General features: G+C 34.3%; 1 protein-coding gene across 7 annotated transcripts; it reads right to left on the reverse strand.

Moving 5' to 3' along the window:
- Positions 1 to 58: 58 nt before the first annotated feature.
- LOC107429676 (uncharacterized) lies at positions 59 to 10732 on the reverse strand. 7 transcript variants are annotated; one of them, XM_060813323.1, is made up of 14 exons: positions 10482 to 10732; positions 10106 to 10163; positions 9734 to 9895; positions 9031 to 9567; positions 7726 to 8907; positions 7259 to 7586; positions 6800 to 7055; positions 6499 to 6715; positions 6019 to 6371; positions 5427 to 5939; positions 4122 to 5319; positions 3410 to 3763; positions 2958 to 3195; positions 59 to 2731 (listed from the first exon to the last, which is right to left on the reverse strand). In XM_060813323.1, the coding sequence occupies exons 3-14, from the start codon at positions 9848 to 9850 to the stop codon at positions 357 to 359; spliced, it is 7668 nt and encodes a 2555-aa protein (XP_060669306.1). In that variant the 5' UTR covers positions 9851 to 9895; positions 10106 to 10163; positions 10482 to 10732; the 3' UTR covers positions 59 to 356. The 7 variants fall into 7 exon arrangements, with proteins under 7 accessions (XP_060669306.1, XP_060669302.1, XP_060669304.1 ...); XM_060813319.1 differs by having other exon boundaries at positions 10106 to 10251; XM_060813321.1 differs by having other exon boundaries at positions 9734 to 9890; positions 10106 to 10310.
- Between the last annotated feature and the right edge of the window lie 4314 nt (positions 10733 to 15046).

The raw sequence follows: 15046 nt of genomic DNA on the forward strand, positions 1-15046 counted from the left end.
AGGTATTTATTTTACTTAAGATGGAATAAGAATTAGTATAAATTTATAATGAACTTAATTATTTAACTGAACTGTTTTTTTATTTTTTATTTTTTCCTTAAAGATAGAAAGATACCAAGATGCCATCATCAGTTGATAAATTACTTTTCATTTTTTATGGCAATGGACTCATCACATTATATTGATAAATGTACAAACTTTTAAAAACAGTAAAAAGAAAATTTGGAAGTGATGAACACCAAGGAAATTGAGTTCTACAATAAAGCAGAAATTTTCACCTCAACCATATATACATATATATATATATATATATATATACTTTTTTTAGTTCTGGCTGAAGAAAACCTGAACATGAGCTACAACATTATGCTCATCAACTTGTCTCTGCCATAGTCAACATTCAAGTCTACAAAGATGGCATTTTGGCATTCAAAGTTTAAGCATTTTTTTCTTGACCTCACTATCACCAATGGATTTCCAATCTTTCCAAAAGCTTCTGCAAAGACATTAACATTCGCATTCAAATATCCTGGCTTCAGTCTTTGAATGGTTCTGCAAAACTGTTGTGGTAGTTTTGAAGAAATCTCTTTGTTTTCTAGTAACTTGAAAAGTAACTCAAAATACTTCCTCGAGTTCAAACAAAGTAAGCACAAAACAGTGAACAATCTCAACACCAGCACTGGATGGAATTCTGAGCTAATTTTAGAACTTTGAATCCATTTGATGGCATCCTGCTCATTACATAGAAGTTCTTCAACTATGCCTGCCACAAGGTCAAGGACAGTAACAAAACGTGACTGCCAATCAAATGCAGCACGTCTACTGATTTTTGGATTCCAATCCTCATGTATAAGCCATTCAAGAAATGTTGATTTTGTAGAGAAAAAGTATCCTTGAGAGTAGAACACTAGAAGCAGAAGGCGCTCGACGAGGTACATGAGACATCCTGGTGATACACTCTCAGTTATTAAGTCTGAAAAGTAAGTGTTTCTCAAAGCTTTATGGAAATTTTCAACAAGAGAAACATGTTTCCGAGGATGAAGGGAAATAGCAGATGAAGACCCCGGCTTTGATTCTAGTCTCAAGTTCTCCTCCAAACTTACAATGCATGATCTCCACAATGGATGATTTTTAGACCTCTCAGAAATTTGTTGACATAGTTCACCACCAAGTTTTCTAGACACTCTCATAACCATCATCACCAGATTCACAATTTCCCCGAGGGACAGATGACTTTTTGAGCTAATGTTTCTGTTGAAGATTTCTCGGACAGCATTCTTGACTTCACCTCTGCCCCTCAGGTTAACCATATTCTTTGTTGATGAATTTCTCAAATCCAGGGGAAATATAGTCCTAAACAAGCGATCTCCAGATAGCTCAAGGTAGTCCTTAACCTTAAGCATATATTCGTGGTGCATAAACTTGGACTTGATGAGAGAGTTAGCAACTTCAAACATACGGATAAGAATGATGCTCTTGTGATGTATAGCCAAGGATTCCTTTGTTGACAACTCATAAAGGGATCTAAGCTTTTCTAACACCTTTATACCAGCACTGGTCATTTCTGAGCTCCAATAATTGCGAGCAGCATTAGCAAACTGGTCAGGATTCAAGTTTACTGATTTCCCCTTTGGCCGCAGATTTGGATAATCACTTTTGCTTATCCAGTAGGCATCAGAACAATGCAAAATATAGGTGACCTTCTTTTTTTGAAACTGCTTCCTCACACCCAAGTAGCTCAAACAGAACTCTCCCCAAACACTTTGGTTTTCAGGACAGCTGAGATACCCAAAAACCTTCCCAATATTCTGCTTCCAAATATTCCAAAAGTAAACCAGTGTATCAACAGAAACTTGGTTCATTGACAAAACCCCTTCTGCATGTGTTTTCAGATCAGCAGACAAATCATGGTTCTGCAAATACTTCGAACACACAAAATCAAAATGAACCGTCAGAATTTTTAGGGAACATAAGAATTCCCCTCTAACACTTTGAAGCCTCACAGAATCACTAAATAATTGCATCAAATTGGACAACGGGACTTCTTTTTCTGAGAAAATATTTTCCTCTAAACAGACAAACTCAAAGAAGAAGGGTGAAACTTTCTTTGCCAATGCTTTAGCCTTATCTAAAAGCTCCTGCTTTTCTGCAAATTTCACCATGGTCCAGCCATTGCTTCCACCTGCCAAAAAAGATTTGGCAAACACATGGAGTAGAATAGCTAACGACGCTTCTCTAAAATGTCCAGCCTTCTCAAGCAGTTCAACCTCAAGCATAAGATTTCCAATTTGCTTTGCTACGCTTGCAGCATTTAGAAAGCAACCCCATTCACATTCCAATTTCAGAAGCTGATCAAGGAGATTTTCATTCCTTAAGAAAGATCGAGCTAAATCCTTAGAACAAAAAGCCTTAACGAATTTCATCATTTTGTTGTTATCTTTAAGATTTTTGTAACTTCGTGCAGCACCTTCCAAAAGCTCCTGTTCCTTGGCCTCTATTTCACGAATGTATTTTTTTGTCTTCTTACTCTCGGTTGCGTCCTTTCTCCTGAGAAGGATGTACTTTAACCCCTCGTCAAATAACTTTCCCTGAATGCAAGCATCAATGCAATTTGAGTATAGCTTGCCCTTTGCATATGCATCAGCAGCAAGCTTGTAAGATCTTGCCCGAGTAAAACACTCTCCAGCTTCTTCCAGCCTAGAGTCCCCACATTTCTCCAGATAAATGGTACCTGCATAAGCAATAGAATTATTGCTTCTGGTAGAACCAAACATAATTCTTGACCCTGACAAGCAATGATGACCCTAAACTAAAGATTACTCAGTCCAAGAGTATGCATATAAACAAATCAAGAACATCCACTAAGATACAGACAATCCTCTGAAATTAGGGGGGAAAAAAAAATAGAAAAAGAAACTTAACATTCATGAATTTGAAGATCTTAAAAAAAAACATACCTGCTTCTTCATACTCATTCGACTCATAGTAACATTGCGCAGCTAGCTCAAATTTTCCAATTGAAATATATAATTTAGCAGCCTTCTTGAGATATATATGAGCCTTTTTGGTATCTGAACTACTTATATGCTGAGCAGAAGCTCGGAGGCTAGCAGCCTCAGCCAACTCTTCCCAAACTGTATTGCCTGCTCTTTGAAAGCACATTTTTGCAGATTCATAGTTACACTCATGAAAAAGCTGCAAGGAGAAAAAAAAAAGAACTGAAATATTAAGAAAAACACCAATGATAACAGCAAATATGAAGTACAAGAAACAAAATAACAATCCAGTAATTGGAAATTTCATGTTCTTTGAGCAAAGGAAGATAATTTGAACATCCTTAACCCTGTTTGTTCTATCCAACAAATAATAGCAGCACAAAAACAAAAGATGAGTAATCAATAATCGCTACCTTGACACCGCGTGACTCCCAGTCCTCTTTGCAGCTTGTAACTTGGATATCTTTCACGTGTAACTCATGAAAATCTCCGACTTGGACAACTTTCAATTTCTTCCAGTAGTCAAATAAAGGTTTATGGTGCTCCTCCATAGTCTCAAAGATCCATAGCCTTTGCCTTGTACGTGTAATGGCTACATATAACTGCTTCAGCTCAAAACATAAAAGCTTGTGTTTTGCCTGATTGAAAATTTGAATAGATTTTGCAGAATCAGGGTCCAAGAGATTTCTTTCCTGCATATACTCGTATATGACTCTCCATTGATTTTTCAGAGGTGATGAACCAAGCAAATTGTACAGCAACACATCCTGTGGAAAACAAGACAAAAAATATGAAAACATAAGCGACAAGTTATCTAGCTTAACTTGAAATCTCACATGCAGATGAATCTATTTCTATAAAAGATGCGAAAGATTAATTCAATTATATGAGCTGAAATTCTACCTAGATTTGATATAATATTCATGAATGGTCAAATTTGGGATTATCAAAGTATTCAAACATGCATGCATAAATTTGTAAATGTATGTGTACTTATACAAATACATACATGTAGTTAAGTATTATAGATTCTATGCACACGTATATGAATACAAATATAAAATATAAGATTCATCTTGCTCAGTTTACCAAAGTTCAGATACTTAAAAAAAAAGATTTAATAACCTGAAACTCCAGGCCTTTGCATTCCATTATAGTCAGAACAAGGGCATGCTTTCCAATGGAGTTCAAAATTTTATTCTTAATATTTTCATCTCGTACTAATACCACCTGCTCTGCTCCAAAACCTGTAAGATTATTGCCAGAACCTCCAAAAGCTTCGAACATTTTAGTAAAATCCTTTTCGATGTTCTCAGATTCAATTAAAACTGGAGTTTTCTCATGAATCAAACTAGTCTCGGGGTTCAAGACATCAATAGATTGTGGAAAGAAATAATACAGGAGGTCAATGACACTTTGAGCCAACTTCAAAACACCAGCATGTGTACGGAAATTCTGGCTTAATTGAAAATTGTCAGCGATTTTAACATGCTTACTTGTCCTGTAAGCCTCTTCACAACTGGATTTCATCACAAATTCCTCATAGAAAAGACTTCTTATATCTTCAAATCTAAAATCAACCCCCCTGGCTATTGTCTGGGCAGTGTCACCCGAGAAAACAAAGCCAGCATCCACATTTCTGCATAAATATTTGAATAGCGAAATTTGTCTCATGGTTAGATCCTGAACCTCATCAATGTACACAAAATCCAATTTGTCGCCCTCATATTTGTTTTCTCTGAGTCGATGATGAAGATCAGAAACTAAATCTGCCAAATCATATTCACCATTTTCCATCTTTCTCTTTTCATATTTTAGAAAAATGTCATATACTATTTCTCTTTCTTCCATGCTCAACTTTGAAACCCGCCTATTGGATAGTGAAATGTAATCCCTCCGAAGTTTATCATCACAAGCCTTCCCAGTTTGCAACTTACCCTTTATATAAGACATTATTTCTGTGAAAACAGTGGACGATTCAAGATTCTTGGGTAGGTGCATACTGAAATGGGGCCAGTAAGATGATTTGAATTTGTCAAAATTAACCTCCTTCATTCTAATAAAAGTTTTCAGAGCCAGTGACTTTGAACTTCTTGTATTGCCATGAGAAGGCCCTCTTGCTTCAGGGAATCTATGAAAGAATGAATTGCCTACTGTACCATTCAGCATCATGAGGAACTTATGAAAAGTTATAACAAGTGGGTATAATTTTGGAGGCAGATCAATAAAAGAATCTGGTATATCTGTAAACTCCATGGATCCATCAATGTCATCCAAACGAGCCGTTGTGCTCTCTTTCGAAGAATTCCCACCACAAGCAAATCTGCATTCAATACATAAAATGGAAAACACGATTACTTCTCCACAATCTAACAAACTTGGAAAAGTAAAATTTCAAGAAAAATAATGTAGAAATTTAAGTTTATTCACCTTTTCAAGCCTGAAATATGTTGTTTAACAGCATAACAAAGGTTAGGGCTAAATGTGACAAAAATTTGCCTTAGATGAGATTCCTCGATATCTTCAGCCCTTTCACCATCCTCTGTTTTATTATCCTTGGAAGGACAACAGTTTAATTCATGAAAACCTTCTGAAGCTATATGATGCAGCTGCTCTTTCTGAAATAACTTTCCAATCAAAATAGTTGTTTTTCCAGTCCCTGATCTACCAAGTACAAAGGAGCTTCTATTGAAATGAATAATCTCTGTTTCTTCGCTACTTGGTTCAAATGGAAATTCTATTTCTTCACCATCACAGCTAGAGAGCAAATGACTTGCAATCCCGGACGCCAAGGAGAAGAATTTCATCTGTAACAAGCTGCTGCAACTATTTGTTCTGTTAAGAGCTTCAGTGTTAAACTCATTTGCTCCTTCAATGTCGCTAGAGCTCTTATGGCGGACAATATCATTGGAAGCTTCCCAACTCAGAGGAACTTCAAGATCTCTACAATAAGTTAAGTTGCGGTCATTAGTATATAACAAAATTTATTCATATAAGCTACAGTATAGTGTATTGAGCATACCCTTCTAAAAATTTTTGCTTGCAGTGATTAAGAAACTTATCGGTGTATGTACAGAATACGATATCAAGACGCTTAACCAAGTCTGGAATTTCTACCAATGGCAGTATATCCCAAACATTCAAGACTTGGATGTATGATGATCTCTTTACAATATCAACGCTGCAAACAACATATAGATCCTTAACTTTGAATTGTTTCAAAATCTGCTTTGACAGTTCGCAGATTATGTTTCTTTTCCTTTTCTTTGGCCTCCAACCACTAGCAAGCATCCGTAACAGATTGACTACTAGCTTCTTCATTTGAAATGACTTAATTTTTTGGAATGAGCTCTTGAAGTTTTGACTTATCAGAACCTGAGGCATTGAATGAATTTAGTTAGAATTACTCATTTATTAACTACAAAACTAAATTACAGGGGCTAAACCAAAAATTCGAAGTTGTAATCAATAACAAAAAAGTTACGAAACCACAGTTTAGTACCTCCCATCTAGCATTTCTGAAAATAAAACTATCAGCATCAAGCAATTCATCAAATTGATCCAGCTCTTTCTTGACTTCTATTATAAATTTCATAAGGTTTTCATCTTCATCGACGTTGAAGAAGCACTGATGATCCTTAGCATCATGTACAATAGATGTCCAGACTGACTCACTTTCGGATAGGGCTCTTTCATTCCCCAAAATCCAAAGACAGTGTCTGTGACAATGTCGAAAAGATTGTCAGTAATCAGTATAGCATCTTTAACAAAAAAGAAAGTGCAAAGAAAAGGCTTCCTTATACCTGGCCCTTGTCAAAGCAACATTAGTTATCCGGTGATCAGAAAGTAGTCCAATTGAACCACCACGATTTGATCTTACAGTGGACAAAATTATTATGTCTTCTTCTTCACCCTGTAATGCCTTAATTGGCCTCACTTTCACTTTAAACCCATCAAAGCACTTGTACTTATCTTCAAGTCTCTCCTGTATTTCAAGTACTTGCGCTGTGCTTGGAGATGTTATACCAATGCTGAGCTGCTGTTTTAACTCCTTCCAGGCTTCATACAGAAACCAGAACAAATATTAGAAGATTATATAAGCACGCTTGTATTCATATACTACCAAGAATATTGTAGTCTGTCTTAATGATTTCACATCAAGAATATTATTCAAGTTTCTAATTTCCTTCTTCATATTTTACTCTATGTAGAAGACACTGAAAGTGAAGGCAGTTTGTCCTTTAATGATAGAAATTACATACCTTTGTATAGATTGTCTATGATTTTTACCACAACAGCAACCTCAAGCATATTTTTTCTGCTATATTGAGCATCGTCCATTTCTTCTTTTCCACAAGAAATATTAATGAAAGAATAGGTGCCAAAAAGTGGTCCTGGAAGGTAGTGTTTACAGTAATCTTTTCGTCTAACATTCGGTGCATCTGATATTTGGTTCGCATAGAACTTAGAATTTGGGAAGGAACTAATGAAAGGATGCATCCTATACTGCACGTCCAAAACATTCTTTGGCACATCCATCAAGATCATGCGTTCAAACAAGCTTCTTGCTAGACCAGCATTTGCAGAAACCTGTAGCAAAAGTGAAAAAGGAAAACTCTATGAATTTGAACACCAATCAATTAAAACAACAGATAAATATTTGAATCTGTAGGAATTCTGGTCTTGTACATTTCTCTTTACTAGTAATTCTTATGTAGAGCATGCTTACATTACTGCTGACGGATGCTGATAATTGGCAATGATCACCAAAAAGAATAGCACGTTTCAGACCCGGTAGTTGCAAGGGAATGGACAATTCGCACTCCTTTAACTGCGCAGCATCATCAATTATTAACAAGTTCAGTGGCTCCATTATCATTGAATGCAGTTCATATGAAGAAGAACAAGTGCAAAATATTAAGGAAGCCATCCTGAAACAGAAATCCCTTGCTGAAGATGTATCCATGGTGGTTGGAAGAAGTCTATCAAAGAAACGAAGCAGAGCTTGAAGACTAGAAATACATTCCTTTGTCCTCAAATAAAAAAGGGTTAATGTATTCATGACAGATTGACCACCCTCGATTCTATTTGAATCCAAAAAATCCACATCCAGAAGTTCTTCGGAATTTGCATATATTTGAGAAAACAGCAATTCAATTGAATCAAGTAAAGCAACAAGTTGAGAAATTTGTTCAAAATTATAATCTGGTATGAAATTTCTGGGCAAATGCGTACAGAGAATTGAGATGCAATACTTAATTTGCAATGACAGAGAATTGAATTTTTCTCTCATGAACTCTGGAAAAAACTTGGAGACTTCTTTGCTAGCATCGTTCAAGCTACTGATTTTCTTCATTTCAGTTTCATTTTTGAAGAAATTATACCCAGAAACACAACCTTCAACAAGATCAATCATTTTCCTAACAGACTTCCTCCAACCACTACAAGGTTCAAATACCTCCAAAAGCTTTTTCACACGATATTCCAAATGAATCTCTTCTATCTCTGAAATAGCTTCCGTCCCCTCTAAATTTCCAAATACTAGAATGTCACCCCATGAATGGTACAAAGAATCCTTCGCATTCCTTGTCTTGTGTGACTCTTTAACTAGCTTTAGAAAATGGACACCCAATTCTGCAACTGCAATGTTTCTTGGAGCGCAAACAAGAACCCTACACTTCATTCTTGACAAATTGAGGAGCAAAACACAAAGGGTTGTAGTTTTCCCTGTCCCTGGTGGACCCCATATAAGTTGAACACTAGCTTTGCAGTTGCACTGAACTTTACCAAGTGTATCCAAAACTGCCTTTTTTTGTGATTCATCTAGATTTGACAGCGAAGATGCATCATATTCTTTCACCAAGCAGCAATTCTGCTGTACAGAACAAAGCCTCATATTCTTCTGCACCTGCTGGTCCACAATAAAAAGCATTCGTAAACACTGTCAATCATTCATTTACTCAGTAAACAAACAAAGAAGAAATAAAAAAATGGAAATGCAATTAAAAACAAGATTCTTCAAAAGCAATGTTACCTCTGAACACAAAACTTCTCTGACGACTGACAGATTTCCATTCATGTTTAGGGAATTCCATATTCTTTCGTTTGTTCTTATATTCATCAAGAAAACCAAACATGAATGTTTCCTGATGACATTTTCAGCTGCAATCACATTAGCTTGAGATGCTTGTATTTTTAAGGAAACATTATCCTCCATTACTGTTTCAGCCAATGCCAATGTCCATTTCTTTCCCAATACTGCTTCCAAATCTGAATTGCCTTCAGGTTTAGCATCTGTCAAAACAAAAACATCTCCAGGAAACACTCGGTATGAGTGCTTTCTTCTGTAAACATCATTTAAGTTGTTTCTCCAATAATCAACCTTGATATCATATACGCACGATTTTCCATTTGCATTGGTTTCCTCTAGTGATTCAATTTCAGCATATGAGGCTCTGGATATAGCTTGTAGCTTGGAAGAAAGTTCTGCTCTTGTTTCTTCCACTAATGGCAACTTAAATGAATCAAAATAATGATGCTCTGAGAAAAATGAGAGCGGAATTTCTTGAACCTGTAAGAGTTAATAAAGAGCTTAACTAAGAAAATACAAAATGCCAAAACATTATAAATTTTTTTTATATGGGCAGCAACACAATGATCATATACCATCCATCCAAGAAACCCAAAAGCTAAGAAAATAAATTAACATAATAGGCAAAAAGATCGATCCAAAAAACCTGATTCTGATAAAGATTTTCATTGAAAATATCCTCTACGGACCAAGAAAACACAATATCAGTGAAAGTGTCTCTGTTAGCTTTCTTTCCCTTGTCTGAAACTTCCTCCTCCATCATTGTCTCTTTCCTTTTTTTAACTTCACGGTCTAACTATTATCTGCACTGCATCCACAAACAAACACAACGTTAAAAACCCATTTCAAAACCATCCATTTTTAATAAAGGGGAACAAAGAAATGGGTTTTCTTAGCTACAAAGGAATTTCAATTTCTTTAAGGAAACAAACATGAAAGCAGTCTCGGAATCTTAAATACAAGCACTATGAATGTATTTAAAGAAAGAAATATACATTAGCTCCCTTTAGTGTCATACCCTTTTGTGGCTTTTTCTTCAGGATGAAAAGAACCGTCATTTTGATCAATCAGAATTGCTGAAAAAGTAAAAAACCTCTCGGTGCTTGCAGACGAAGTCAGTTGGACAAAAAGGTTTTGTTCGTACTAAGCTTGACCTCAAATGGACTTTTCATAAAGATAATTAAATCGTTCATCATGGATTAAGTACATATATCCCCAACATACTATGCAAACATACGATATATATATATATATATATATATATTATTTGATACACACATAGAGACACCAAGAATACAAAAAGAAGTCAGAAAAAAGAGCAAAATAAATTAAGAAATAAAGAAAAATGAAAAAAGAAATCAAATATATATATATATATATATAATTATAAATACCTGAATATTTCAGCACAATAGTAATATTAACTTGCAGAGCTTTGTCCGTGGTTTCTCTGGATATAGGATAAACAGCAGCTTTATGTATTTTGAAAAGAAATCTGAAATCTGATATTGATCAAACATTGAACGTTGGAAAAAAAAAAGAAATGAACAAAAAGGGTGTTAAGGGTTCAGACATTTCCATTAAAAGACTGTTGACATGGAGAAGCTCAAAAGTTGTCTATTGACATGGTGAACCTCAAAAGTTTCTTCTTCTTTATATATATATATATATATAAGGTGTTATTATTTTCAAAATTAAATATATGGAAAATTCGTCCATGCAGCAATAATTAAAAATGTTGTAGATTGTAATTAATATAGGTTTGTTATCCAAAGCCCATGTTGCTTATACAGCTGTCTTCATGTCAATGGATTCTGTGTCCATAACCAAAAGTTGCAGTCTACAAGAAGTTTCACACTAGCAATTTTATTTTCTAATTATTATACTGTACCTTTTATACAGTTAAAAAGGTTAGTTATGGTTATTATAAGTTTTTCCAAGAGAAAAAAATATATATTTAATACCTCTCTAAGTCTAAGTCAGTGAGGGACCCAGGAAAATTTTTTTGGAGGGCACCATTAAAGGCAAATCCAATTATATAAATAATTTACAAAAATTGAGGATTTTTTTTAAAAAAATTTTAGTCTTTTTTTTTTTTTGGGAAAAAAATATAAGTTTGAATGTTTTGGCAATACTTAAAAATTGATTGCAAATTGAACAAATAAAAGAAACACACTTTTTTTAAACAAAATAAGATAGAAAATTCTCAATTTGTTAGCATTGAAATAAAAGTTTACTTAAAAACTTGAAAGAAAAGAAAAATTAACTAAAACAGAAGAAGTTAAATTAAAACCGAAAAAATTGCAGCTTAACTTAAAACAGAAATTAAAGAAGAACAGCTTAACAGCTTAACTTCTTGAATCTTCGCCACTCAACCGACTTTGCCAAATTACAAATTATTATTATTATTATTATTTAACAGTCCAGTGTACTTCCTTTTTTACCCCCACAAAATTTCAATACGCTTTATATTTTTCAGTTCTAATAAAATCATTTTCTGTTTTTTCTTTTCAATAAAGAAAGTTTGCCTTGTATTTTGTTTTTATTAAAGTATTAATTCTAATGAAAAGTTATAGTTCTTTTTATTTAAAAACAAAGAAACTTAAATAATTAAAGTATTTTTTATTTTTCTTTCTTTTTAATTTTAATTGGACACAAATTGGAATTTCACAAAATGTAAAATTGACAATCCATGAAATAATAATAATAATAACTACCATAAACAAAAGTTTGTTATTATAATAGTAATAATAATAATTAAATATATATATATATATATATATATATATATTTTTAGCGCCTTCAGACTGATCCTTTTTATACATAGGGTTTTGGCGTTTTGCTACAATGATCGCTTATCCTATTGGCGACGGTGGGCGACCAGCATTGGTCCTTGAACGTGCTTGTCCTTTTATGCCCTTCTTGTTGGTCAGTGTTAGCTTTCTTTTCTTTCTCTTGTCTGAAACTTCCCTTTGACACGACGTTAAAAATCCATTTCAAATCAAAAGCATCCATTTTTGACAAAGGGGAACAAAGAAATGGGTTTTCTTAGCTACGAAGGAAGTAAATTTCTTTAGGAAACAAATGTGAAAGCATCCTAGTGTCACGGACTTGTTTCTTATATGCCCCAACCGTGACACTAGGAATCTTTAGTACAAGCACTAAGAGTGATATTCCATTAGCTTTATATACCCTTTTGACTTTTGTAGCTTTTTCTCCAAAAGATAAAAAAGAATTGTCATTTTGATCAATCAGAATCGCTACTACGGAATCCTGAAAATAAGAAAATGCAGGAAAAAAAAAAAAAAAAAAAAAAAGAACCGCTCGGTGCTTGCAGACGAAGTCATTTAGACAGAAAAGTTTTGTTCGTACTAAACTTGACCTCAAATGGACTTTTTCTTTTTTCTTTTTATTTTTTTAATTATGTCATATGGTTTTAATTTATATAACAAGAGAAGAAAAAAGAAAACAGAGATGCTTTTTGCAATTAGTTGACTATTTTTTATTTAATTATATTTCTTATTTCTAGAGAATAAACTTTCGAACAAATTCATTTCAATCACTTCTAGAAAAGGTTGCTTTAATTTAGATGGAATGTTGAATCATATTCTATTCATATTACAAATTTTGATATCCAAGCTACATTTTACACAAGTCACAAACTAATTTTTATTTTAATTTTTACTATTTACACCAATCATTTATATCTAATACACCTTTAAAAGTAATTAAATACACATACTCTCATTTATATCTAATTTACCATTAATTCCCTTTTAGATTAAATCATACATTACACTACAGCCTTAATTCCCAGATCTTTGAATCCCCTTCATCTTAAACAATCCCTATTGATATTTTTCTTATATGTAGCAGCTAAAAACGTAGAACTTATAATCACATTTACTCATCAGCTTGTTCCTTTGTTCATCACCAATCAATTTCCTCGCTTCTTTCTACTTTTTTTTTTTTCCTTCTTTTTCAAATTTTCTACAAAAATAATAATAAATTAAAATGGGAGAAAGTTATTTGATTAGGTTTTATGTTCTTCATCTTCAACAATCCCTCTTAGACTAATTCATCTACAAGATGTATTTCTTTCTTTTCTTTTCTTTTTTCTTTTTCTTTTTTTATTTTTTTATTTTTATTTTAGTCCGATATATATAATCTAGACAAATATGGTTTTGTTTGGCTTACATAACCTGAATATAATTGCATAGTCCAATATAGTAACAGAGCTAGATATAAATTATCCAAGTTATATATACCGAATAACTTCATTCCGTGATATGTGAAATTATTCATTTATTTGTATTTGAAGAAAGGCTTGTTCTTTCATCAAAATTCGAACTTCTATAAGAAAAACACAACTAGAATCGCATTGATAAATGATGCAATAAATGCATTGCATAAAATATTTAATGACGTATCGTAGAGAGTCGTCTAACGTCTTATCGCTAAATCCATAAGACAACTAGCGACTCATTTTAAGAGTTGCTTTTATTAAAGTTTTTAGTGACACATACTTACTTTTAGCAACACATTATGCGTGTCACCAGTATTAAAGTTTTTAGCGACTCAAAACACCTTTTAGCGACTCAGTTTAAGAGTCGCCTATATTAAGTTTTTAACGACGCACATTTAGTTTTAACGACTCAGTTAAAAGTCACCTATTTTAAACTTTTTAGCGACGCATATAGAGATTTAGTGTAACACCCCGTCTCAAAGTACAACGGAAATTTTCCAACTTTGACCGAGGTTGACCATTAACCGTTGACTTTGATAGTGACCAAGGGGTCAAAAATTGACTTTTTGACTCGGATGAAATTCTAGGTTGACTGAGGTACCGTTACAAAGTACACATTGGCACGAGTTCGTAGACTAGTAGCACGTCAAAAACGAAACTACGGTTTGAAAGATATGAGCAAAACAAGTTGAGGTCCAAACTGTCCAAGGGATGCCCGAGTTGACTTTTTATTCATGCAAAGTTGAGCTTTGATTCATGCATGGTTGTGAAGTACTCGTCGATACGAGTTCATAGACTAGCGGTATGTCTGATTTGGACATGTGGTTTGAAAGTTATGGACCTGTAGAGTTTTTCAAATACTGTATTATTTTAATATTATTTTTAAACGTGTAACAATGTGGCACGTGTGACTTAATAAATGTGACCATGTGTCACCATGTTGAGATGCCACATGTCAACCATGCTTAATACCATATTATTTTATTATTGTTATTTTATATAATAATATTTTTTTAATATTATTTAATTATTTTCTTTTCTTTTCTTTTTATTTCTTTTTCTTTCTTTTTCTTTTCTTTTTTTTCTTTTTTTTTCTTTTCCCCCACATGGGAAAAAAGGGCCATGGGCCCTTCTTCTTTCTTCTTCTTTCTTCTTCTTCTTCCTCCTTCTTCTTCCTTTCCTTTCCTTCTTCCTCTCAGGCCCTTGCCGTTTCTTCGTTTTCGGCCACCGGACGGCCACACGCACCGGCCACCGGTGAAGCCCGGTTCCCTGCAACCCCGACCTCCAAGTTTCCTGGCCAGACGCCGTCGGACGCGTCCAGATCGGGCCGGTGAAGTCGGCGGCGGCGGGTTAAGTTTTTCCGGCGATTCTCGCCGTTTCCGGCCAACCCAGCTCGACCCATACCTCTATCCCACCATTTTCGACCCCTTTGAGTTCATTTATGGGGTTAGATTGCCCAAAATCCCCACCGTTTGAGAGATCCCTCAAGTTTAAATTCGGCCGAAGCTTTCCGGCCAAATTCTGACCACCGCCGGTTGAATTGAGCTCAATGGAGGTCGGTAATGTGATCCTCATCTCACAAGCTTTCCATAGACATATAATTTGTCAATTTTGGTTAACGTTTGTGTTAGACCCCCCGGGTACCGGGTATTATTTATCCGAATAAAATATTAATTTATTTGACTGTGTGTGAATCGTCGTTCTAGGAGCATG

The sequence above is a fragment of the Ziziphus jujuba genome, chromosome 12 (genome assembly GCF_031755915.1).
Source record: "Ziziphus jujuba cultivar Dongzao chromosome 12, ASM3175591v1".
NCBI lineage: Eukaryota > Viridiplantae > Streptophyta > Magnoliopsida > Rosales > Rhamnaceae > Ziziphus > Ziziphus jujuba.

Bases quoted from the DNA above. Each gene is read 5' to 3' on its own strand.
- LOC107429676 (XM_060813322.1), bottom strand. From the start codon at position 9,850: ATGATGGAGGAGGAAGTTTCAGACAAGGGAAAGAAAGCTAACAGAGAC. The intron at 7,587-7,725 runs GTAAGCATGCTC...CTTTTGCTACAG, and splicing joins CAGCATCCGTCAGCAGTAAT to GTTTCTGCAAATGCTGGTCT. The intron at 3,764-4,121 runs GTTATTAAATCT...TGTTTTCCACAG, and splicing joins GCAAAGGCCTGGAGTTTCAG to GATGTGTTGCTGTACAATTT.